The following is a 23,056-nucleotide window of genomic DNA, read 5'->3' as shown; positions in this document are numbered from 1 at the left end:
TCCTTTGGATGTATGGCGCTCAGTAGATCATTCTTTTGTCTTTGTACCAGCCTCGTAAACATGAACTATATTTTCTTAAGGGCTGCTGCATACAGTCCATGATGCGGGTCAATTCTTCAGTGCTTCCTGTCTATTTTAATGTTACACTTTGTCGCTCAAATCTTGCTTCCCTCGTTTTGGCCATGGTCGATAGTGAGAGGTTTTGTATCTTGTTTCCACTTCAACATCTTCTGGGACCGTTAAGTCAAAGGGCAAAAGTGCGTATGTTATCTCATAGTGGCTCTCTCCAACCCGGTTGCAACCCGGTTGAAAGGAGATGTTTTGGATGATTGGTTATATCATAAAGTCTGGTGTTCTCTAGCGACTCCCACAGCACTCATTTAACCTTGAAACAGCGTCGACCCAACCATGAAGCGGACGCAAGGATCAAAACGTTTTCTTTTTCTCGTGCTTACGCTGGTTCTTGCGGTCGCTATTTATGCCTCGTGAAAACGGAACACCGCATAAACGCACGGAAATTTACTACGTCTGGCACTCGTTCCACCTTCTGTTGCTATATTGACGGAATTGAGAACGAAACATCGTAAATGTAGTAAACGTTGTGTCCTTGTGCTTGCACTTATCATTTGACGACGTTCGTTTTCCCTCTGCATTGGCCTAGTTTATACGTCGCGCTATCGTCGAATTTCATTCAGACGAATTTAATCCCAATTAAATTCGTCCTTCCATCGACATTAATTGTACCGTGGTTTTACGCGTCTTAATGTGTCGAATTATGGTTCAATTTATTTCTCAGCCGGAATGCAATATATCTGGTCAGAGGTAAAAATTAATAATGTACGAGAATGTGTGCATTTCATTCCACGCGACGCTGTTGCGACGGATCAACTGATGACGCTTAAAAGATATTTTATCCATCATCTTAACACGCAGAAAGCGTCTGGGACAAATTTAATCTAACAGACGAATTGAGCTCGTTTCCGACGTCGCTATATCGTCGAATTTATCTGTTAAGTAGAACCTGGAATTAAATTCGTCTGAATAAAAGTCGACGATAGCGCGACGTATAAACTAGGCCTTAAACTACTTATGCTTGCGCTTCAAGCTTACGTCGCTAGTGAAAACTAGGCGTTAAGAAATTACAAAGCACTGTGCATTTTCCTGTATATTTAGCCGTTGTCAAGGAAAGGGACCCCTTTCTGAATCCTTTATATTTTGAACTTTTTTTTTTCTCCTCGCTGTTTTTTTTCATATTTGCAGGGTAATGCGTATGATGAGGATGATGAATACGCACAGCGAGGAGCAGGTGTGCAGTGTCAGTCGCAATAACCAGACGCAAGACAAACTTGCACTGATATAATTGGACTATATGGTACAATGGAGCCTCTCTCGTGTTGCATCTCTGTAAATTTTGTAAATTTCTTAGCTGTAATGCAATATTTTTGTCTGTTTATTGAGTTACCGAAAAACATTAAATGGATCAATCGGATATGGAAATGCCATCAACATGCAGTGCAAATTTGATTTTGTTTTTTTTTATTCTGATCGGCCAGTTCAAAATAGTGGCACAACCCTTTTCGACTATAGGGCGTTTTTAGTCAAATAAAATTCAAATAAAGGCTCCGAGAAAAAGAAATATATGCTACTGAATTATTTTTTTCCTTTTGTGGATCTGTATATCTGTTCTTTATGCCATTTTAGCCGGATTTTAATGTAATATTTTGGAATGGGCCATTTGAATATCGTACAGCTATTAAAGGGGACATGAGGGGACCTAGATGTTAACCCGTTCAACCCCTAAAGCGACCCCCATTGTCGAGTAAAATCGTCTGGCTTTGGTCAGAGTAAAATCTCTAAGTCTCACTCAGAAGGGAATGGGTTAAAGCAACGAAGCCGTCGCTGCACTAACCTAAGATGATAAGTAGGGAGGTCATGATCGCAGGTTATCGCTGCGCTATCGTAACTGATTTTTTTCTCGTTTTGTTTCATGGCTGACAATGTTGTCACAGTATTCACAAAATAAATAAGTAGGAAGGTATTGAAGCCAAGATACGAATGATAAATTCACTGCTCCATGCGGATGTTATTTGGCAGAGTACGAGAAATAAATGTACGAAAATACGTGCGATTATTTGCTCCTCGTGAAAGAGGTAGTATAAGTAAGTGTCGTGGTCGTTGCTTTAAACTCCCAATTCGGAAACCTTAGCGAGGGATTATCGAGGAATGAATCCCGCGCTGATAATCACAACTTCAATCTATGAGCCTCGCTCTTCTTTGTAACCTTGTGAAGCCCTCCCCGGACTTTCAGTTATTGGAGACCCTTGCTGTAATGGGTTTAAAGGTTAAATGTTACCACCAGTGTGAAGCTGGGCAGCCATATCTTACCCTGCCATTTTTTCGAGTTAACAAGTGATAAATTTGAGCATTTCAACCTGATGGAATTACCGTGTGACTCCGGGCAGTTTGTGAATTTCATTTCGGGGCCGTAAACTTAACTTACCAGCCTCTTCAAAGTTCAGTCTCATGATATCTCATTCTACAACGGATTAATCAATATTGAATTTGGTTTCAGCTCGTATTTCTTTTCTCCTCGTGACACGTTTCCTTCAAACCAGGTGTTTCTTGAACTGAATAAAGCTTATTCTCTCTTCTCAAGCCATGAACAGTTGTGGTGTTTGATGGAATCGGGGTAAAAAGGGCTAATCATTTGACCTTTGACCAGCAAAATTTCTGGCTAACCAGTATAGGCGTAGTTCTCTTTACCTCCCGTCATTTGGTAAAATTGGCGAGCATCCACTCGCCTCAGGTGTCTTTGATAGGCATTGACAGCCTCTAATTTTTAAGTGTCAAAACGATGAAAACTCTTCGCCAATACTCTGATGCACATAGATACTGGTTAGATGGCTGAGGAAGCTACAGTCAAGGGACAAAAGTGTTCGCCAACTTCTGATTTTCACTACGTGTAAACACGGGGGCGAGAAATTGGTGACCTTCCGATTGGAGTACGAGTACGAGTTTTCAGTAGTGGACATGCGCATTACATTTAAAGAACGAAATTTTTCGAAATGCTTGTGCTCATAACTGGGAACTCGTACTCGTAGTCGTCCTCGTACTTCAATCTAAAGGTTGCTAATAGTTGTGATTACACACACCTTTGATTTGGGGCCTTACGGAGGATAAATGGCTAGGGTTTGGTTCAGCTCAGGTTTCATGATACCTTGGGGTTGCGGTTACACAGGAAAAGACTCCCCATAGGTAAAATGATAGGGTTTCACTTATATAATTAGCGATCTTCGTGTATTTGCTGCGTTCCGCTTTATTATTGGCCAAGCCACCTCAGGGAGCAGATAAACCGTACTTTTGAGTTCAGGAACTGTCACGGGAAGTTCTTTTGTTCTTTTTAATGTATCCATGGAAATAACCCTCGGGCAGTTTCCACCTAGGGAAAGCAGTTACGCACAAAAACGTCCTTTCCCGTGGGCAAACGCTAATTACCCATGGGTGGCTATTTACCGATGCTGGATCTATAGGAGGCGATAAGTTTGTAAATTTCGTGTATTCTTCGCCGGAGTCTTTACTCGGAAATGGCTACTGACGAAGTATGTTTTCTGACATTTGATAGGAATTGTTGTGGGTGAAGCGCATTGTATCAGCCATTGGTATGCATTTCATTTTATCTTGATTCAGACCTAATTTGCTTTTCCACGAAATTATAGTATTAAAACGCTGTGGGAAGCAACCACAAGAAACGAAAGATTGGAATGTGAGGGTATAAATACGAAATTATTTACTTGGAAAACATAAGCTGAGAGGACAAAATGAACAAGAAGATCTTTCAGATCTCATAACCGCACTTTGAAAATTTATCTCTTTTCTTACCACTATAGTCGCAACGTAGCGCACATTCCAAAGCAGTCCTTGTTGATTCACTGATGACTATAGACACAAAATCACTTGATCAATCTGTAGCACAACAACTGACAACAACGACTGCACACGAAGTTATTGTACCATCACTTATAGCCAAGGTGAAATCTCCGATTGCACCATCAGTCGTAGCCGTTGTAAAATGCCCGATGAAGTAATGGTCTTAATTAATATCTGGAACTTTCTTCGGGATATGTATGGCATGAACGACACGACAACAACACTTTTAACAACTTGCAGCTTTCTTTCTTAAAAGTCACGATTAAATTTAATTGGTCTTTTACATGAGTAAAGGGCTTGCAAAATAGTCACACGAGTGACATAATTCAAGAATTACGTTATCCACTGCCATCTTTAGTACGGTGGTTATTTCCCAACCAATGAAAATGGCAACGTCGACACTTTCCATGGATGACGTAAAGCCTTTTTATGTATTCAATACTCGCTTCGAATCAAGCGCTTCAATAACACAAAAAGGAAATATATTTTGTTCTAAATAAATAACAGAATATTCATAAAATTTTAAGAACATTAACGTTTGAACAGCTTTTGGCGAATAAACATCATAAGTTGCGTGATTGGAAGTCCCACTGATTATATGGCCGAGTGGAAGTTTGTTTCAGCTCTCCGACAAAACGAAACAAGAGGATCTGAAAGATCTTAAAACCGCGCTTTGAAAATTTATCTGATTTCTTACCACTATACACCCTTTTAATAAGTCTAATATATGCCGTTTTCCGCTAATGACGTCGAACTCGTGCTTTCAAATTTTATTCAGAAATGTACAAAGGCTTCAAACGTTTCCGATTTCTTTTGTTGTTTTAATCCTTTGTACATTTCTGAATAAAATGTGAAAGCACGAGTTCGACGTCATTAGCGGAAAACGGCATATATTAGACTTATTAAAAGGGTGTATAGTCGCAACGTAATACACATTCCAAAGCAGTCTTTGTTGATTCACTATGACTATAGACACAAAATCACCTGATCAATCTGTAGCACAAAAACTGACAACGACTGCACACGAACTTATTGCACTATCAGTTATAGCCGAGGTGAAATCTCCGAGGAATCTCCGATGACGTAATGGTCTTAATTAATCTGGAACTGTCATCAGGATATCTATGGGTATGAACGATACGATAACAACACTTTTAACAACTTACAGCTTTCTTTCCTAAAAGTCGCGATGAAATTTAATTGGTTTTTTACACGAGTAAAGGCCTAGCAAAGTAGTCACACGTGTCACTTAATTTAAGAATTACGTTATCCACGGCTAGGGGACAGCTATTCTTAGAGTTATGTCGTAGAGTTAGAGTTAAGTTTCCAAAATCCTGAACTAACGAATTTGGACTGCCAAAATCCTGAATTCAAGATTTTGGACCAAAATCCTGAATTCAAGATTTTGGACTTCCAAAATTTTGGCAATCCAAAATCTTGAATTCAGGATTTTGGATTGCCAAAATCTTGAATTCAGGATTTTGGATTGCCAAAATCTTGAATTCAGGATTTTGGATAGCCAAAATCCTGAATTCAAGATTTTGGACTGCCATAGATCTAAAATCTTCCCATTCGCCATTTTCCTCTGGGCTGATTTTCTTCATGCACTGTGACTATACACCTTATTCCAAAATGGCCGCCATTTAAATATTCTTTTGTTTTTATTTAAATAAGCCCTTGATGCCTCGTTCTTAAGCTTAAAATTCAAAAGAATATTTTATCTTGAACGAGGCAACAAGGGCCAATTTGTATCCGCATAAATCAGCAGCCATTTTGGAATAAGGTGTATGGATATGGCTGTGCTGGCGTCGTTTTGACTTTGGTGACGATGGGTATTTTGCAGCTCGATCAAGTACTCATTTCTCCATCTTTTCTAGAAGTGGTTAAGGATATTACTCAGGTGCTGCATTCTTCTACCTAGATCTCGTGGCTGGACATCGATGACATAATCTGGAGAGTCACTTGTGTTGCTATCTGGAAGGCACATTAGGCGTCGGCCACTTATGAGGTGTGACGGGGTGAGGGGTTCTTTGGGATCTTCGCCTGACACATAAGAGAGGTCGGCAGTTCAGAATAGATTCCACTTCAGCAACTACTGTCAGCAAGTCTTCGTAGGTGAGGATTGCACCACTAATTGTCTTCTTAAGGCACCTCTTCGCACATCTTTACTAGCCTTTCAAAAATGCCGCCCCACCAAGGAGCCTTTTTGAGGTTGAAACACCACTTCATCCGTGCCTTGGCAAAGTACTGTTTCACTTCTGGGTCGTTCATCAGTCGTTTGATTTCTGGTGCTGCTGACTTAAAGGTGTTCCCATTGTCAGACACCATTAACAGTGGAGTACCATGCCGGGCGGAGAATCGTCTGAGGCTTCTCAAGAGCGCAGACGTGGCGAGGCTTGGCACAAGATCGAAATGAATAGCCCTGGTAACGTAGCATGTGTTAAGACAGATCCATACTCTCTGCTGGCGACCAGTATGATTTTTGACATAGAGAGGGCCCGCAAAATCAACATCAGTGTAGGCAAATGGTGGACACTCCTTTACCTTGAACTCCAGGAGGGGTGGGGATGGTGGAGCTTGATGTGGCTTTCCTTCGAGTTTCTGGCAAATTACACACTTGTACAATAGCTTCTTTACAAACTTCCTGCCCTGTACAATCCAAAATCTTGCTCTTAGTTCTGTAAGGGTCAGCTTCACACCACCATGCATGAATCGTTTATGGCTGTCCTGGACTATCAGAGATGTGATTTGATGTCCTTTATCCAACAAAATAGGGTGCTTGATTGAAGATGGTAAGTCTGCCTTGGACAGACGACCATTGCACCTCATGATCCCTTGGCTATTAGTAAAGATGCCAAACTGCTTTCTCCAAATTTCGAACTTGGGGTTCTTGCTTAAGGACTTCTGAACTTCCTTGATCGATTTAGTTTCGGCATCTACCATGATGTCTTGAGCTGCAGACTCGCTTGGTAAAGGGATGTCCTTCTTCAGCAATGACTTCATGGTCCTTACTTCCGCTCTCATGATCTGCGCTATATCACAAGGTTCAGTTGCTGCAAGAAATAAGGACGAGGTTTGGCACTTCACTTTCTCCTCAGCTCTCACTTCTACGAAACATTCTTCAGGGATTTGTGTACTACTCTTGGTGTCTTCTGTAAAGCATGTTAACCACTTGGGACCTTCCTTCCAAAGGGGATACTTTAAGAGCTCCACGGGACTCAATCCTCTCGAGGGGATATCGGCTGGGTTATCCTTTCCGTTACAGTGCTGCCATCTACTTGCTGGAACAAGGTTCCTGATCTCATTTACTCGGTTTTTGCGGTATATAGTGGACCCTACCAACTTCTCCTTCACTAGGCTTCTCCACAAGTTCAACTATACCTCTTAGTAGCTGTTCCTTTATTACAGAATCATATTCCTTCAGGACTTCAGGCTCTTGGCGAAGACGTTGAAGAAGGTTCTCTAGGCGCTTCCTGCTTAGCTCATAGTTGTCTGGAAGACTGGGATGTGGTGTTTTCCAGGGCAGATGGACTTCCTATCTGTTGTTTTTAAAGGATATCTGCTCTTGGAATTTTTCATACAATGTCCTTGGTTTAATGCCAAGTGATTCTAGTTCCCAGAATGTCTTTAAATTTCCATCGAGGGTTTCGTTAGTAACATCAACAGGGTTTATTGCACTCTTTAGAACACGTGTTGTGACGAGATTACTTGGCTGCCTGTCAACTTGTATTCCCTCTGGAATTTGACCTGACAACACCCATCCAAGTCTGGTTTCAATAGCAGTGGGGCCATGCTCCCCCCATACCACCCTGCCAGATACTAGACTCCAATACTGGTCTGACTCAACCAGAATATCAACCTCAACATTGTCTTCACCAGTACCATAATCCACAAGTTCGAGTCCCCTTAAATGAGCATATGTGTGGGTAGCTTCTGCAACAGATTGGCTCTTCAGAGGATCGCAAATGATGGAAACAACAAAGGCAGATAGTTGTACACCTTCCCCTTGACCAGTGGCAACACAGAGTCGAACAACATCCACACACTGCCTGTTCTCCTTCGTTGAGCCAAGTGTCTTAATGGATATCCTTTGACTGCTTTCAGCTGGTAAATTCAGGTGCTCTCTTAGCCTTGCACTCACATAGGCTCGTTGACTTCCACTATCCAGGATGAGTCGGGCTTTTGCTTTAGCTGCTGAGTTTCCTGGCTTGTAGGTAAGTGCAGTGGCTGTTTGAAGAAGGACTGGAGTAGAGGCACTGATGTATAAGGCTGTGAGGTTATGTCTTGAATTCCTCGAACGGTTCTGGATCTGTTCTTGTGTGGGTGCGGCTCTTGAGGAATTTACGCCAGAGTTGGGGCCACCTTCATTACTGCCTGAGGGACAATGGTTCCCCGATTGCTTGTGAGGATGTTCTTGCTTGGGTGTTTTTCTTGAAATATTGGTACCATTGTTGTCATCGGATGGACAAATGCTGATATGGTGTTTACCCTTACACTTGAAACATTCATGCTTTGAAGGACAGTTTTTGCTGAGATGATCCTTTCTGAGGTAAACAAAACATCTTCCATATTTGATGAGAATATCCTTGCGGGCAGCAGGATTGGTTACCATTTTGCAGGAGTTAGAGGGATGGCTCTGCTTACAATACGTACAAGTGGGTCCTGAGTGTTTCGTAAATAAGGCAGATGTAGTTGTACGCATCTGGAAGTTTGGAAATGCCTGACTTTCAGCTGACGAATGAGACTCATCATGAAGGACTGCACCGTCTCTGGCTTCCACCTCGTTCTCTTATACACGCATAATGGTATCGAACTGCCATTCTTGATCCTTTATGTCTCTACTAATAATCAATCGCATCTCTTGAGGTAGCTTGTTCATAATAATCGATGATAGTAACTTACATAGGAGCCTAAAGGGAGTCAGTCCTACAGACTTAAGGCTTCTTACGTGAGACTCTGAAGTGTCATATAGTTCCCTGAGCTTTCTTGTGTCTTCCTTTAATCACTGGGCTATATCCATGTGGCGATTTATAATCTGTTGTTTGTTTCCGAACCTCTTCATAAGGATTGCAATTGCTTCTTCGTAATTGGATGCGGTGAGAAACAGACCAGAAATGGCATCAAGAGCTGGTTTCATGAGAAGTGAGTTCAGATAATTGAACTTGTCAATAGGAGCCAATTTAGAATTCTTGTGGATAGAGGATTCAAAGGCATCCTAAAAGGTGGGCCATCTACTAACTTCCCCATCAAATGTTTTCACGTCCAGTTTAGGTAAGTTAACTCGAGGGCCTGTTTCTTGTATGGATGAACTGGCAGCAGGATTACTACTTGGAAATTGGGCAGAGTGATTTGAGGGCTCAAATTTTCCAGGAACAACTTCTGTAGATACATTAAGCCTTACTGGCGTTTCAACAGAGTCAGTTGAAGGTTTAACATCACTAGGTTCAGCAGATACAGAGGGGCTTACGTGTCTTGTGTTTTGACGCGTCCACGTTCTTCGTCGGGGGTCTCGAAGCTTCCAGAAAATCTTCAATCCTTGTAATTGTGAAGGAAAGATTACGTTTATACAAACGTTGGCCGTGTAGCACCTATATTTTAAACAGAGTTAACTGAATAGAGTGTAATGTGAAGCGCTAGATTTCAATCCCATATGAACCATGTGAGCGTTAGCCCTACAGATGGAAATGGGCCCACACAAGGACAGAGAAAAACTCTGACCAGGGTGGGAATTGAACCCACGACCTTCGGGTTAGTTCTCCGCCGCTCTACCGACTGAGCCACAAGGCCAGACGGGAGCAGGCCGTGGGAAGTGAAGATGTTAAAGTCACGGCAATGAACATGTACAAGTACAAGGAAAGATTACGTTTATACAAACGTTGGCCGTGTAGCACTTATATTTTAAAGAGAGTCAACTGAATAGAGTGTAATGTGAAGCGCTAGATTTCAATCCCATATGAACCATGTGAGCGTTAGCCCTACAGATGGAAATGGGCCCACACAATCTGTGACCCACAAATTTCCATTTCCTTGGCCTTGATCAAGCGAAGCAGAACGGATCCAAATGCACCAATCAGGACAGCTCTTCACTTTCGATCCCAAAATTTGGACAGCTTTGATCTCCAACGAACAAAGCGACGCTGAGCGGATCAAAATAGCTGCACGGTGATTGGTCCATCAATTAAGGGGACGCCATCCGGAGGGCTTTATAAGAAGCAACCCAAACGGACACTTGATCAAAAACCGCTCTCACTCCTAAAGCACGCAACTGACGAAGGAATCCACAACGAATTCCGAAACCGGTCTTGCAACCTGATACAACGTTCTCTGCAGCGAACCTATCAGAAACACCATGATCAACGGAACGCGCCTCTTTCCTAATGCTCCTATTGTCGCTTACAGGAAGGACAAATGACTCAAGGACTTTTTAGTCAGAGCCTCAATTCCTCCTCAAACTTGAAACCGCCTAAACCTAGCAAACCCTAGGAACGCACTGGTTTCCTACACGCGACAAAGCATTACTAAACCCCCGACGCTCTTAAATCGCAAAATAGAAAGATCACGAGCTCTCACACCACCTCAAGTCGGAGCCCTATTTCTTTCGCCATTAAAAACTAGCGGAAACTCTAGTTTTTAGCTACATACAGGCATTCTCTTACAATCGCCTTTTAGAAAGACAATCACGGCTCTCAGGTAAAAGGGCTTTCCAGCCTAGAGCTCAACTTCTTTCGCCTTAAAAAAACAAAAAAGAGTTATCTGCGGTAAGGAGGATGACAACATTACAACACTACAACACGCACTACTCACTGTACATACAACAACAACTCGGACGAGAACGAACTACGAACTCACATGATTCGCAAGACGTGTTACTCAAGTGACCCGATGTCACGGGTAACACCTTACTGTCCGTAACACTATTATTTATTACATGTCGTGTGGTCCTTATATAGCATAGATAATCAACAGAAAGAAAACGAGCGATGTTTACTACTGTCACTACATGTTCAGGAAACATCCAAGACTCAAGGTGCAGGAGCCTTTCGGCCGTGGTTTTTCAAACTAAGTGAGTTGCGGTCTTTGGTGTCAGACAACATTCCTTTCATAGCTGTGACTGCCACGGCAACAAGAAGAACAAAGGAGACAATTATATCTGTTCTTCGGCTGGGAAAGTTTATTGAAGTGTCTGAAATCCCAAACAGGCCAATCAGCTATCTGCTTGTAAGACCCTCTTCTTGCTAAGGCCTTCCCCAAAGTCTGTAGATCCTCACCTAAAGTAACTTTAAACTCCTTTTCACAAGCTGGATAGTTCAAGATAACCTTCAGTAGAAAAAAAGGGATCATAAACTTATTGACGCATGAGGCGCGAGCAACACAGACAATGGCATCCTGGGGTACAAGAATAGTAAATACGAGTTACTGTAGTGCTAAAGAGACAGTCCACTGACCTGAACACATGGGTTTTGAACAGCTTTCCCTATAGATTGAGTTTTCTTGCCTCCTTGATTTTTAGACTTGCTGAAAAAACAGGAAATGCGCGCAACACCAAGGGAGCAGAACTCCCGGTTGCTTCATATCCATCAAATGAACTTGCTGGAAGAAAGCTTGTAGGATTTTCGATTTCAGCTGGATGAAATAACGTTTTCTTTATCGATTTCACATTGGTAGTGGTAGTACTCGGAGCTTCTAACGAAGGCGTTGTCACAGACACGTCCACGCTCGATACACTCTTCCCCGCTGGATGCGCACTGCAGCCGTCTTTGAAGCTTCGGCTCTAAGGTAGTCTTGAAGAGTCTTTTAAAAAGTGCAAAAATAACTTAACGAGATCCTAATTTTTAAATGAACAATAACATATGGATCTAAAATCCGATCCAGTATCGTTTCCGTTTCGTTGTCATCATCCACGCTGACACGCTGCCTGGTTTTCCAAAACACTTAAATATGTGTTAAGGCATGCGCACATAGGATGTTGCAACGTCAGCGTGTTCACACTCAAACGACATGAAATTTCTACTGTGGAGAGCTTTTTTAACAACCAAAAACGTCGTTTTAGTGTGGACGGAAGGCAAAACCGGTCAAATACAAACAAACAAGACATAGCGTTTACATTTTAGATTAGTTAGGGGGTGATTTGTAGGGGAACTCCTGACCGACCGACCGACCGACCGGTCTGCCAGCCAACCAAACAACCAACCAGTACAGAAGCGAACCAACCAACTGAACGATAGTACGCCATACGTGGAGAACCACATTTCACACTCCTCTTTAGCCTTGTTAGAGTATTTTTTGCTCACTTCTGTGGAGGGTAGTCTTCACCTGCGTTCTTTTGATCATCACGCAACGCTCCTTGCGTGTCGACCCAAAGAACGGCTGCGTAGGAGACTAGTGGAGGGGTAAAATGGCTAAGATTTTCATTATGCCATTAAACATGTACGGCGTAGTCTGACAACTTCCTTTTTTGGTAGCAAAACTTATTACCGTGAATGGATCAATTCATTATTGAGTGTTTTAGATGCGTTGTTGATCCTGAAAACAGCGGTATCGGTTCAGGCTTTGTGAATGTTTGCTCTTAAACATAACACACGGTCCAAATTAAGACTTTGGTGATGAGAACGGTTTTACAAAAAAATATATTTTGCAATCATACATCAAGTGTTAAGGGTGGAGTTGAGACAAACATCTCAAGAACATAAACACCTTTTCACACGATTTTAAAATAAACTCTTAAAGAGTGAACAGTGCAGCTTTAATTACCATTGTTAACATATTCACACGTCACAATCTCACACACTTGCCTCAGAGGAATATAAATTGTACGAAACTTCAACTGTTCTGATTTCAGGATGATACAGAAACGTCGTACATCTTTCGGCAAGGTGTTAGCTTGGAAGTTTGAAATTTTGCACGTTTTCGCATCAACTGCATAAAGTGTTAAAAACGCTGTTTACATTGAAGTCAACTTTGTTAATTCAGGCTTTGTAAATATTTCATAACGCTTAGTACAAAAGCTTGATAATTCATATTTACAGCAAATCGGACTTGCAAGCGTTTCCGAGTTAAGATTGGAAAAAGAGTGAAGGAAGGTAGTGAATTTCATTTGCTTTGATCACAATAATTGATTACTTTTCAGATTCTGTATGATTTTGAAACTGCAATCTTTCTCAAGAAAATGAATGGAACGCTGCTTTCCATCATAACATAAAATTGTTCTCTGTTTTATGTGGACTGTGCTAGGCACGTCTGTTGTTAAATTTCTCTACCTTAATACGATTTTACAACTTTTGTCTCAGGATCTAAGTACTTAATGTGAGTTTTATAGACCTGTGCACGTTTTGGCAAGTCGAACTTCAAGTATAAAACGGAAATCGCAACCCTTAAAACCGAAGGCCAAATAAAATATTAACAAGTTACACAGTTTCAAATCCCTAAAATACCCTAAGCAGTGTCTTGAAAAAGATAAATTCGTAATCGGCAATTTAAAACATCGTCTTCTTAAAGAAACCGCTTGCCCGCATAAAAGCTTGCATGCAGCCAGCATGTCTTTACTTTCTCTCTCTGTTCTTTATTTTTTCATAGCCTTGAGCCATGGGACGTTTAATTGCTGCATTTGTGCTCTTCTCTATTATTTGCACATTTTGGAATGTAAGTATCCCTGGTTCAACGAACGTATGGACTAGCGAAACTTAGTTGAAGCATGGTATGAATATATACTGAGCAACTTTGAGACTAGCTATAGTGATAGTATGAGGCCCCATCCACTTTAATGCGTTTTGGTTTGAAACCGCATAAGTTTCGATGCGTTTTCGCCTATCATCTACACTAAAACGCCCGAGAACGCTGATGAAAACGAATACTTTCGAAAACGGTCTGAAAAGTGGGGTATCTTGAAAACGTATCGTTTTGAAAACGCCTCGTTTCTGGCGTGGGTAGGTGAAAGCGCATCGAAATGAAAACGCTTACGTCATCCGATGACACCGACAGAAAACGGATACTTTTGAAAACGCATTACAGTGAATAGTTAAAAAACGCTGCAAAAACGATAGTGTGAATGAAAATATATTGCTCTGTTTTCTTCGAGATGAAAACGGTGACTTTTCAAAAAAGCATTAGTAGACAGTATTAGTGTGGCTGGGGCCACCTGAGTCATTTGGATGTTTAATGCCTACTTTGTTATTATTTGTAGGATAATGTGATGTCCAGCGCCATAAAAGAAAAACGAGGTAACTGGCTAAGAACGGGCTTCATATAGATATTTATCCTGATTGGGCCGAAGGTAATGGTAAAACAAAGTAAAAAAACGTGACTGTGCATGGCTGAATATACTCAAACAAGTTTTCCAATCGACAATATCAAATGAAAATCAAGAGCTATTCTCGCACAGGCTTTTCGCATTCACCAAGCTCCAATTTTTTTGTTGGAAAAGTTAATGCTCTGATTGCTTCGATTTCGTTTATTTCACACTTGTTGTTTAGCCCACATGGAAAGTGCATACTCATCTCCCTGTTAGGCGAGATCGGCGAATTTCTTGTAATGCCTAACATTCGAAAAATAAATTGCTTATTCAAAACTATCGCGAAATTTCAAACTGGCCAAAAATAGACCGAGCGAAAATCAAAAACGCGAAATTATATTCTAAATTACACCAACAAACAATGCAAAATTTACAGTTCCTGTACTAAAGACTCGAACTGGCCGTTGCTCATACGATCGAGACTCTTGTAGCAGGCTTTTTCGCGAGGCTTATTTTCATCGCGGATTTTAAGTGGTTTCTTTTGTTTATATAACTACGTAGGTTGCTAGAACACTCGATGGAAACGTCTTTTAAATTAACTATCTTTATCTTCTACCCGTGGTTTTGCAAGTTCAAAGAAATGCGAGACTGAGTTTAATTTTTGAAGATAGATAGAAACGGGACCTGAATAACATTCCAATTGATTTAGAGATTTGTTTACACAAATAGCTGATATGATCTTTCTAAGTAAGATGCTCGTCAATATATACTGCAAGAAATTTAGTAGCGTTGGCTTGCGTTAAAAGTTGACCACCAAGGGAGATAGAAAAGTTGTAGTTAAATTTCTTCTGCCAAGGTTTAAAAATGAGATAAGTCGTGTTTTTTACATTTACCGATAATTTGTTGCATCGCAACCAAACTTCAATATTTTTTAGTTCGTTATTTAGAACAGATTCTAAAGTATTTGGGTTGGTGTGAGAGTAAAAAATATTAGTATCATCAGCAAGAGCAGAAGCTCCATCAGTTCCGAAACATTTGGGAGATCGTTTATGTAGAATATGAAAAATAAAGGGCCAAGAATGCAACCTTGCGGAACAACACATATTATGGTCTGCATCGGAGAACAAGTTATTTATTAAGCAAATTATTATTTATTAAGCAAATGGATTAGCGCGTGTGATTTTTACGAAATCCAAACTGCGAGAGATAGAATATTTCGTTTGTTTCGGCAAATTCGACTAAACGATTGTACATGACCTTTTGAGAAATTTGGCAGCAAAGAAATAGGTCTATAGTTCATTACAAAAAGACTCAGATCCCCTGTTTTGTATATGGAAATTACCTTAGGCCATCCCCTTTTTTTTTCTCCGTTTCGCGTCGTCCGACCGACCCAAATTTTTGGCATTTTCAAAACAAAAAAAAACAAAAAAAGCTAAGGACGTTTTTAAGCCATTTTATGTAACATAGGAGTTTCGGTGGTTGATGCTTTTCCCCACGCTGTCTTAATTTTGCAACAACCTTCACCAACTTTTCCGCCATATTGATTTTGGGTTCATGTCTCGCTCTTTTCCTGGCTCCACAGGTATTATGCTGGGGTACCAGGGCTCCGATTCCGAGAATGCTTATGATTTTTTTTTAGGCTTTTTTTTTCAATCCGACCGACCGACCTGATATCAGGAAACGCATTCGACGGTAACGAAAAAAAAAAAAAGGGGGTGGCCTTACCAATTTTTAGTTTCTGTGGGAAAATACCTTTTGATAGAGAAAGATTCATAATGTTTACCCGAAGTTCGGAAATCAGGTGAAATGAATTCTTTATCTCACGCAAAGAAATATTGTCATAACCAGGGGCCTTCCTTGGCGAAAACATGCTACATACGTTTTTCAATTCATGAGGAAAATCACTGAGTTGTAGAATGATAGGAGGATAATCTCTGCTACCTAGAAATGAGCGAAAAGTGGCCGAACTCACGGCGGGTATGGCACTCGCTAGATTCATCGCGAAAAGAACGCACATGATCGCGCAGTGCGCCCACGGTAAGTTGGTCAGAGGGAACCACTGAAACAATATGGCCGCTAAAATTCGTGCAAGTCGCATTTGCGGATCAACCTCGTTCCCAGGGCATTTGACATTTGAATTAACCTTAATAGGCCATTTCCGAGTTCATGTCTGCCTCCTTTTCGAAGCGAGTCTAAGTGCGAAGTTTTTGTAATGGTAATTAGTTCTACTTTACATATGAATGAAAACTAATTTTCATAACAAAAACTTCGCACTTAGACTCGCTTTGAAGATGAGGCAGGCTTGAACTCGGAAATGGCCTATTGTACTTTTTTCGAGTGGGTCTTCGTTTTCGAGGTCTTCATTTCCGAGGTCTTCGATTTCGAGGTCTTTGGTCTTCGTTTTCGGGGTCTTCGTTTTCGACACTACCGAAATAATAGCCGTACATAAACTTGCATTGGTTTTAAAGAACAAGAAAATTCTGAAAAGCAAAACAAGATTTCTCTGCTATCTACCGCATTCCCGTTGCTTGTGCATTCATCCACCCGTATTTTCGGTTTCTTGCATCAAACTTTACGGCTTTAGGTTGCCCCTTGGTATGCCATTTTGTTTGTATCTTTTGTTTGCATTTGTCGTACCCAGATTTCTCTCACCTTATTCCTTGCCGCCATTTTGAAAAAAAATTGGTCCATTGTCGATGGACTTTTCCTTTGACTTACAACTCAACTGACCTAATAGATCAACTACAAAACACTAACATTACAGACATTAGTAACTACTCACTTGCCACACTCGACTTCACTTCATTATACACCAACATTTCATATCACGACACCATACAAGCCATATTTGCTTGATTGTTTTCGTCTAAATCGACATGGGGCCTGAAAAGGATGCTGAAGTAAACTGAACAGTTGGAATTGTGGACTGATCAATTCATTGCATTCCTGAATCTTTTGAGCAAATTTGGTATCAAGCTTTGAATTGAAGATAGCAAGTGGATTACTGGAATTTGAAATGTTTTTTCTCAGCCACTATTAAACGTTGAGCCATCCTTCAGTTTCATACGAAAGGTAATATCTGAATTTGTTTTACGGTTCAATTTCATTCCAATCAGTTGTCCGCAAAAAATTTATTGTAGTCTTTTTCGGCTATTTGGTCATGTTTTGAATACTTCGCACAAAACAAACGTGCTTGACAAAAGTTCTATTGATCGCTCAACGGTCATACATAATCTTTCAGGTATTAATAACTTCAGTTGATGAAGGGGCACGTAGCAGAGGTTTAAGGAGGCAACTCTTTACTCCTGGGAAATTAATTTCTTTTCAGTTATGAAATTCGTCAAATTCTTTCATATAGCCTTGTGAATCAAAACAATTGACTTTTCGAGTATTGAACTTTATCTTAAATTCACCGGAATATCATCACAACATTTTATGAATATATGACAACAAACTAAAAGTTCTGTGAATTGAATTCCAGCCATTGGCGACGGATCTCATTTTCAGAGTTTTAACTTTATGAAACAAACACAAAATTGATGCTACTAAAAAGATGTTACTAAATTAAAAGAAAATGAAAATACAATTATCATATTATGAAGGATGTCGCAACACATAGGAGGGGCGGAAATGACGTTGACAATAAAAAAACAATTAAAAAAACAAACACAAAAAGTAAAATAAAAGAAAAGAAAACAAGATTAACCTATGAATTGTAATTTGGAAATATGTGGCAGTTATCCTCCTGACACACACTGAATATTAGAAGTAATAATTGGCATGACCATGACCCTGAACGTGATCGTGATCGTGATCGTGATCGTGATCGGATTAGGGATTATGATCATGATTGAGATCGTGATCATGATCGTGATAGTGATCAGGACCGGGATAGTGATCGGGATTGTGATAATGATAACAAATTGATAAAGAACCTTTTGTCTTTGATTCAAGGGCGCCTTACAAATCATATAAGGGGTGAGTACATAGTAACGGACATTTGGAACTTACTTCAATTCTTTTTACACTCAGACCCGTTTGGATCAGATGGTTGTCCGAAAGGACTAGGCCTAGGCGGTTCTGCAGGCATCTGTGTTTTTGATCCTAACATTAATTGTGTGAGCCACAAAGACTGTAGCGGTGGTGAAGGGAGGTGCTGTTCAAATGGAGGATGTAATAAAGTTTGCATATATATGCATTGACCAATAATCAGGTAACATCAAGAGGCCACTGGTCGAGATTAACTTCAGATTCTATTCAAAGCCCATTAATCTTTTAATGCAAATATCCGGAAGTCGTTTCTTGACTGCAATGCAGTTAGAGCCGCCCTGATACAGTTATTCAAGGGATGGCATAAGAAAATCAACAGAAGAACGAGTCCGAAAACAAGTGTCTCTAATCATTGCTTCTGAATTTCCTTTAATCAACTGGTCTCAGTGGCGGATCCAGAATTTTTCGTATAAGGGGCTACACCATGTTTTACTTAAATAGCAATGTCCCACATAGCTGTTTTTTCTCTTTTTTTGCAGAATACTAGTTATATTTCTAAAATCCACAGGTCATCTCGGGGGAGGGGGAGGGGGATGCGCACCCCCTGCACTCCTCCCCTAGATCCGCCTCTGGTTATCACCTGGTCTTTACTTTTGCAACCAAGGTTGTAGTTAACTGTTACAGACGTCTTTCGAGTGGTTGGCAGTTAAAAGTGAAGAGTAATTCTCGTTTGCTTTGGTTTTACTGAAATACGCTTTGTAATTGCATGTTTATAAAAATTGCGTCACTTTCGTCATGGCTTATAAGAATTTGTTATCGCGAACGAAGTTATTGAGGCTATTTTGAATACGAGCAAAAGAACAATTTAAAGGCAGCCATTTTTGCATAGGGCTATGGAAAGAGCTTTCTTGGTTGTACGAACTGACGCGTGGGAAATGAACTCAACACTGGGAGAGAATCAGTCGAGCAATTCAGTATTGCACTAGTTCACAAAAGTGTTATGAAAACGATAAAGGCCTCGTTTTCTAGCAAACGTTTCGAGCCAAATTATAGCGCGAAACGATTAATTTGATATATATAAACAATTTTATAAGTAATGTTACTTGTCATTATGCGTAGGTGATTTGTTAAGATTAACATTATTTATGTTTTTATTTGTAGAGAAATCATACGGATTGGTACGTGCATGAGTAGAGTGGCAGAAGAACATTCCCGTTCACAAGAAACATCGTCTCTCTGAATAACCAATAAAAGAGTAATCCTGATACTGTGAATAATTTTTGTTCCATAAGAGTGCTGCTTGATTTTTGGCGAAGGCCCCTTTATCTTTAGCAATATTCGTGGCATTAAAATACAATAAAAACGTTCTCTGGCTAAAAATTTTTGAAAAGGAATATAAGCTTTCGGCTGTCGGTCTACAGCCTTCCACGGATAAAACATTGAATGTAACTTAGTGAAGTATATACAGAAAAGGCGAGATAAAAGTAATAAGAAGAACAGAGTAAAAGTATGAAAAAGGGTGGCTATTGTTTAAAAAAAATGCTATACTGATTAGAAAATTTCTCGCAAGGATAACACGATCACTTTTGATGTTTACCGCAAAGCAACTCACAGGAACAGATATTTAGACTTTTCTTCTCACCACGACAAATGCCACAAGATCAGCACAGCTGAGACCCTCCTACACCGCGCAATGGACCTCTTTACCTTGTACGTTTTGTTTTCCCATTTCACACCACTTGATGTTCCCAAGGGAATTTTCCTTTTGTTTTTTCATCAGTTTTGCCTATATGTGCACGTGCATAAGACGATATTTGAAAGAAAGTGTTCCCTAGAGTAACATCACGTGGTCTGAAATGGGAAAACAAGCTAAAGCTAAAGAGGTCCATTAAACTCCCAAGTACACTGCAAGGGAAAAATACTGGAATCAATCACGTCTTTGATGCTCTACGAGCCAACAACTATCCCTCCTTTGTTATTTCCAATATCTTAAAGCGGAAATTTTCCAAACCGCCCACACATGCCATCCCTTCACCTGAAGAATTGGTTGGCATGTTTTTTAAATGGTTTGCGCCCCAGGAGAACCCTAACGGTTTTGCTGTCCTTCCTTTCATCAATGGTGTTACGTAACCCCTAACAAGAGTTCTTCGAAGGCACGATATTCGAGTTGTAAATAAGCTCCTCAAAACTTTGCAACAAGAATGCCTTTCTCCTAAATTCAGACCACCTATTGAACACCAACCCAACGTGGTTTATAAAATACCCTGTGCCGATTGTGATTGGTGGCCGTTGCTTTGAAACCCGCAAGAAAGAACACGTTAGGAATGTAAAAACATGTGCTTATGTGTGAAACATTGCGAAACATGCGTGGTCTTTCGATCATCGAATTGATTTCAATCATTCTCGAGTTATCGACAAAGGCTCTTTTCGTATTAGAAAAACTCTAGAGGCCTGGCACACCTCTGCTACCAAGCATGCTGACAATAACTCTAAGCCGATTCCTAATCAGTATAGCATTCTTTTTAAACAATAGCCACCTTTTTTCATACTTTTACTCTGTTCTTTTTATTACTTTTATCTCGCCTTTTCTGTATATATTTCACTAATTTACATTCAACATTTTATCCGTGGAAGGCTGTAGATCGACAGCCGAAAGCTTATATTCCTTTTCACACCTTTTTAGCCAGAAAACGTTTTTTATTGTATTTTAATATGTCTCATCCTGGCTGAGCTTCAATTTTTAATAATATTCATGGTAGTAGTTAAAACTCACTCTTTTTGCTCTGGAATCTCATGATCATAAGGTCAGCAGTACAGTGCACTAATTTTTATCACACGATTACTGTTGGGGAGGCTCGTTTGACTGCTTTGTTGTCATAAGAACATTAACATTGCCATTTTCATCGGCTCTTTATAGACGGCACCTCTAAAGTTTAGGGCTACGTTCACTGATTATTTTTGTTATTTAACCATATTTCCAAACCTCATCTCTTGGCATGATGAATTTAGTTCTAATACACTGTATCACAACGTTTTGTGTGGAATTTATACCTGAAGTTGAGTTCAACAATGACTTATCTTTGAAATAACAGCACACTTATCTTTGAAATAACAACACACGATTGCAAAATCCTGAACAACTTCAGACACCAAAACCTACCCCACGAATAAATTTGAAAACGAAGTTTTCACCTGGAAAAAAGACAAATGCCTTCTGTGCTACCATTTTGTTTTGCTTTCGCCGTCCACACTGGAATGCCACTTCGCTTTCCAAAACGCTTAAGGAGGCTCGCATCAGTTTTTTTGATTTCCTTGATACTGCAACATCTTTTCGACGATTGATTAAAAAAATTCGGGAATAAACAAAACCGGCCTTCAAAACTTTATTTGTAATTTACTTGAAAACGCTCTTACATTTTCTTTTTTTTTTAATTTGGCGTACAAGCTATGGGATTCGATTTTCCGACTGGATTTCGAGATAACTGATCTTTTATAAAATGAGCGGCCTTGCGTAACCGTCGAAGAGATGATGTAGTGTCAAGGAAAGCTTATCTTCTATAGGAAATTTTGATTGCAACAGGTACACCCCAAAACCAAAAAAACTAATGCGAGCCTCCTTAAATGCGTGGGCAGAGCATGCGCACATTGCATGTTGCGACCTGAGCGAAACACGTTGATGGAAAAACAAAAAGTATGGATCTGCTAAGATAATACTCCTGCTAGGGTAACCCTGCTCAGAGAAACCAGCGTCTCTTTCACGATTCATAAACCAAAATCTAGGGCAATCACCCCTTACTACAAGGCTTTTCCAGCGTTTTCGTCTGAGAACACTAAGTTGAAAAGCACTTGATAATGAATACAGTTTTCTTGGCTGCAGGAAACGGTGTTCGTGATCATGAACGCAAATTTCAACTTCCATTTTAAACGGACTCGTTTACTCAGTTATTACACTAGGCCGCCACATTCTACGCAACCGATAAAAAGTTATAACTGTCTCGACGTCCCGGAGATTTCAAAAGCCACATTATGGCAGAGAAAGGCGCATTTCATTTTGAATATAAGTGGGGTTACTTGTCATTACGTTGGCTGTTTGGCTAAGATACCCAAATATATTAACATTCCCGTATATGATTTGTCTTCTGAAAAAACATAACCAATTCAAAGCTAGAGTGCATGAACCATACCCTATTTCAGACCCAAATGGTCAAAATTAATACCCTATTTCAGATCAAAACGGCCAAAAAACCATACCCTTTGGGTTTAAAAGTAGCACAACACTTTCGACTTTCACTTTTTGCTTTCTCTCCTTCCCTCTCTTTTCGCTCTCCTTGCCTCATTTTTTTTTCAACTTGCTGGGCATTTGGTAGGCTTGATTTTGGTAGGACGAGTTTCTGTGAAACCTTTCATCATCTTAGAATTAGGTGCTCAGAAAGGTAGGTGGGTAATGGAGCAAGCTTTTCCTGGAAATTCTCAGGTCAGTGTTACATGGTTTTTTTGGCCCTTTCTCCAACTTCCTTGACTGAATTGTGCTCATTCTGGTATAGTTTGAAAGAGCTATTCTCCTTTCACAAGTTAGTGGACAAAGCTGTTCCTGACCGTTAAAAGTGATGACGTCACAAAGGGTAGATGGGACCGTGGATAAAGCTGGACGTATTTTGCCAGATAGTAATCAAAGGGTTAAATAAAAACAAAACCTTCGGAAATCGCTTTAGTGCAAGGCTAAAGCAAACAAAAGGCCTGGCGAACTGTTCACAAAGGAGATCGTTTCCATTAAAAAGAAGCTGAACTAGATTTTATTAAAGCACTCAAATGCTTTCACGAACGTAAACGACAGAGTCATGTTCAAAACACAGTAGAGGGCTAGAACTACATTTAAAGCTCTGAAAGAAAATCCATGCAGGTGCAACGAGT

At 40.3% G+C, this 23,056-nt stretch overlaps 3 protein-coding genes and 1 long non-coding RNA gene across 4 annotated transcripts in view; 2 read left to right on the top strand and 2 right to left on the bottom strand.

Moving 5' to 3' along the window:
- The window catches only part of LOC138018332 (dnaJ homolog subfamily A member 1-like), a 16,941-nt gene extending 15,305 nt beyond the window's left edge, over nucleotides 1–1,636 (top strand). Inside the window, exon 10 of the mRNA XM_068864951.1 lies at nucleotides 1,261–1,636. Coding sequence (XP_068721052.1) covers nucleotides 1,261–1,329 — 69 coding nt within the window. The 3' untranslated portion in view covers nucleotides 1,330–1,636. The remainder of the gene's footprint in view (nucleotides 1–1,260) is intronic.
- Nucleotides 1,637–6,069: 4,433 nt separating this feature from the next.
- On the bottom strand, nucleotides 6,070–6,951 carry LOC138037165 (uncharacterized). Its single transcript, XM_068883152.1, has one exon. It carries the CDS (start codon nucleotides 6,949–6,951, stop codon nucleotides 6,070–6,072), a length of 882 nt encoding a protein of 293 aa, XP_068739253.1.
- A 511-nt stretch (nucleotides 6,952–7,462) lies between these two features.
- On the bottom strand, nucleotides 7,463–8,539 carry LOC138037164 (uncharacterized). The gene has a single exon (XM_068883151.1). The coding sequence runs from the start codon at nucleotides 8,537–8,539 to the stop codon at nucleotides 7,463–7,465; it is 1,077 nt and encodes a 358-aa protein (XP_068739252.1).
- Nucleotides 8,540–12,916: 4,377 nt separating this feature from the next.
- LOC138018958 (uncharacterized) lies at nucleotides 12,917–19,410 on the top strand. The gene is made up of 5 exons (XR_011126085.1): nucleotides 12,917–13,007; nucleotides 13,501–13,566; nucleotides 14,108–14,144; nucleotides 18,188–18,368; nucleotides 19,307–19,410. It is a non-coding gene; the product is annotated as an uncharacterized lncRNA (long non-coding RNA).
- Nucleotides 19,411–23,056: the final 3,646 nt, after the last annotated feature.

The sequence above is a fragment of the Montipora capricornis genome, chromosome 2, assembly GCF_036669925.1.
Source record: "Montipora capricornis isolate CH-2021 chromosome 2, ASM3666992v2, whole genome shotgun sequence".
NCBI lineage: Eukaryota > Metazoa > Cnidaria > Anthozoa > Scleractinia > Acroporidae > Montipora > Montipora capricornis.
Note: the sequence above shows the minus strand (reverse complement) of the source record. Positions and strands in the feature narration are given on the sequence as shown.

Bases quoted from the DNA above. Each gene is read 5' to 3' on its own strand.
- LOC138037165 (XM_068883152.1), bottom strand. From the start codon at position 6,951: ATGAGAGCGGAAGTAAGGACCATGAAGTCATTGCTGAAGAAGGACATC.
- LOC138037164 (XM_068883151.1), bottom strand. From the start codon at position 8,539: ATGGTAACCAATCCTGCTGCCCGCAAGGATATTCTCATCAAATATGGA.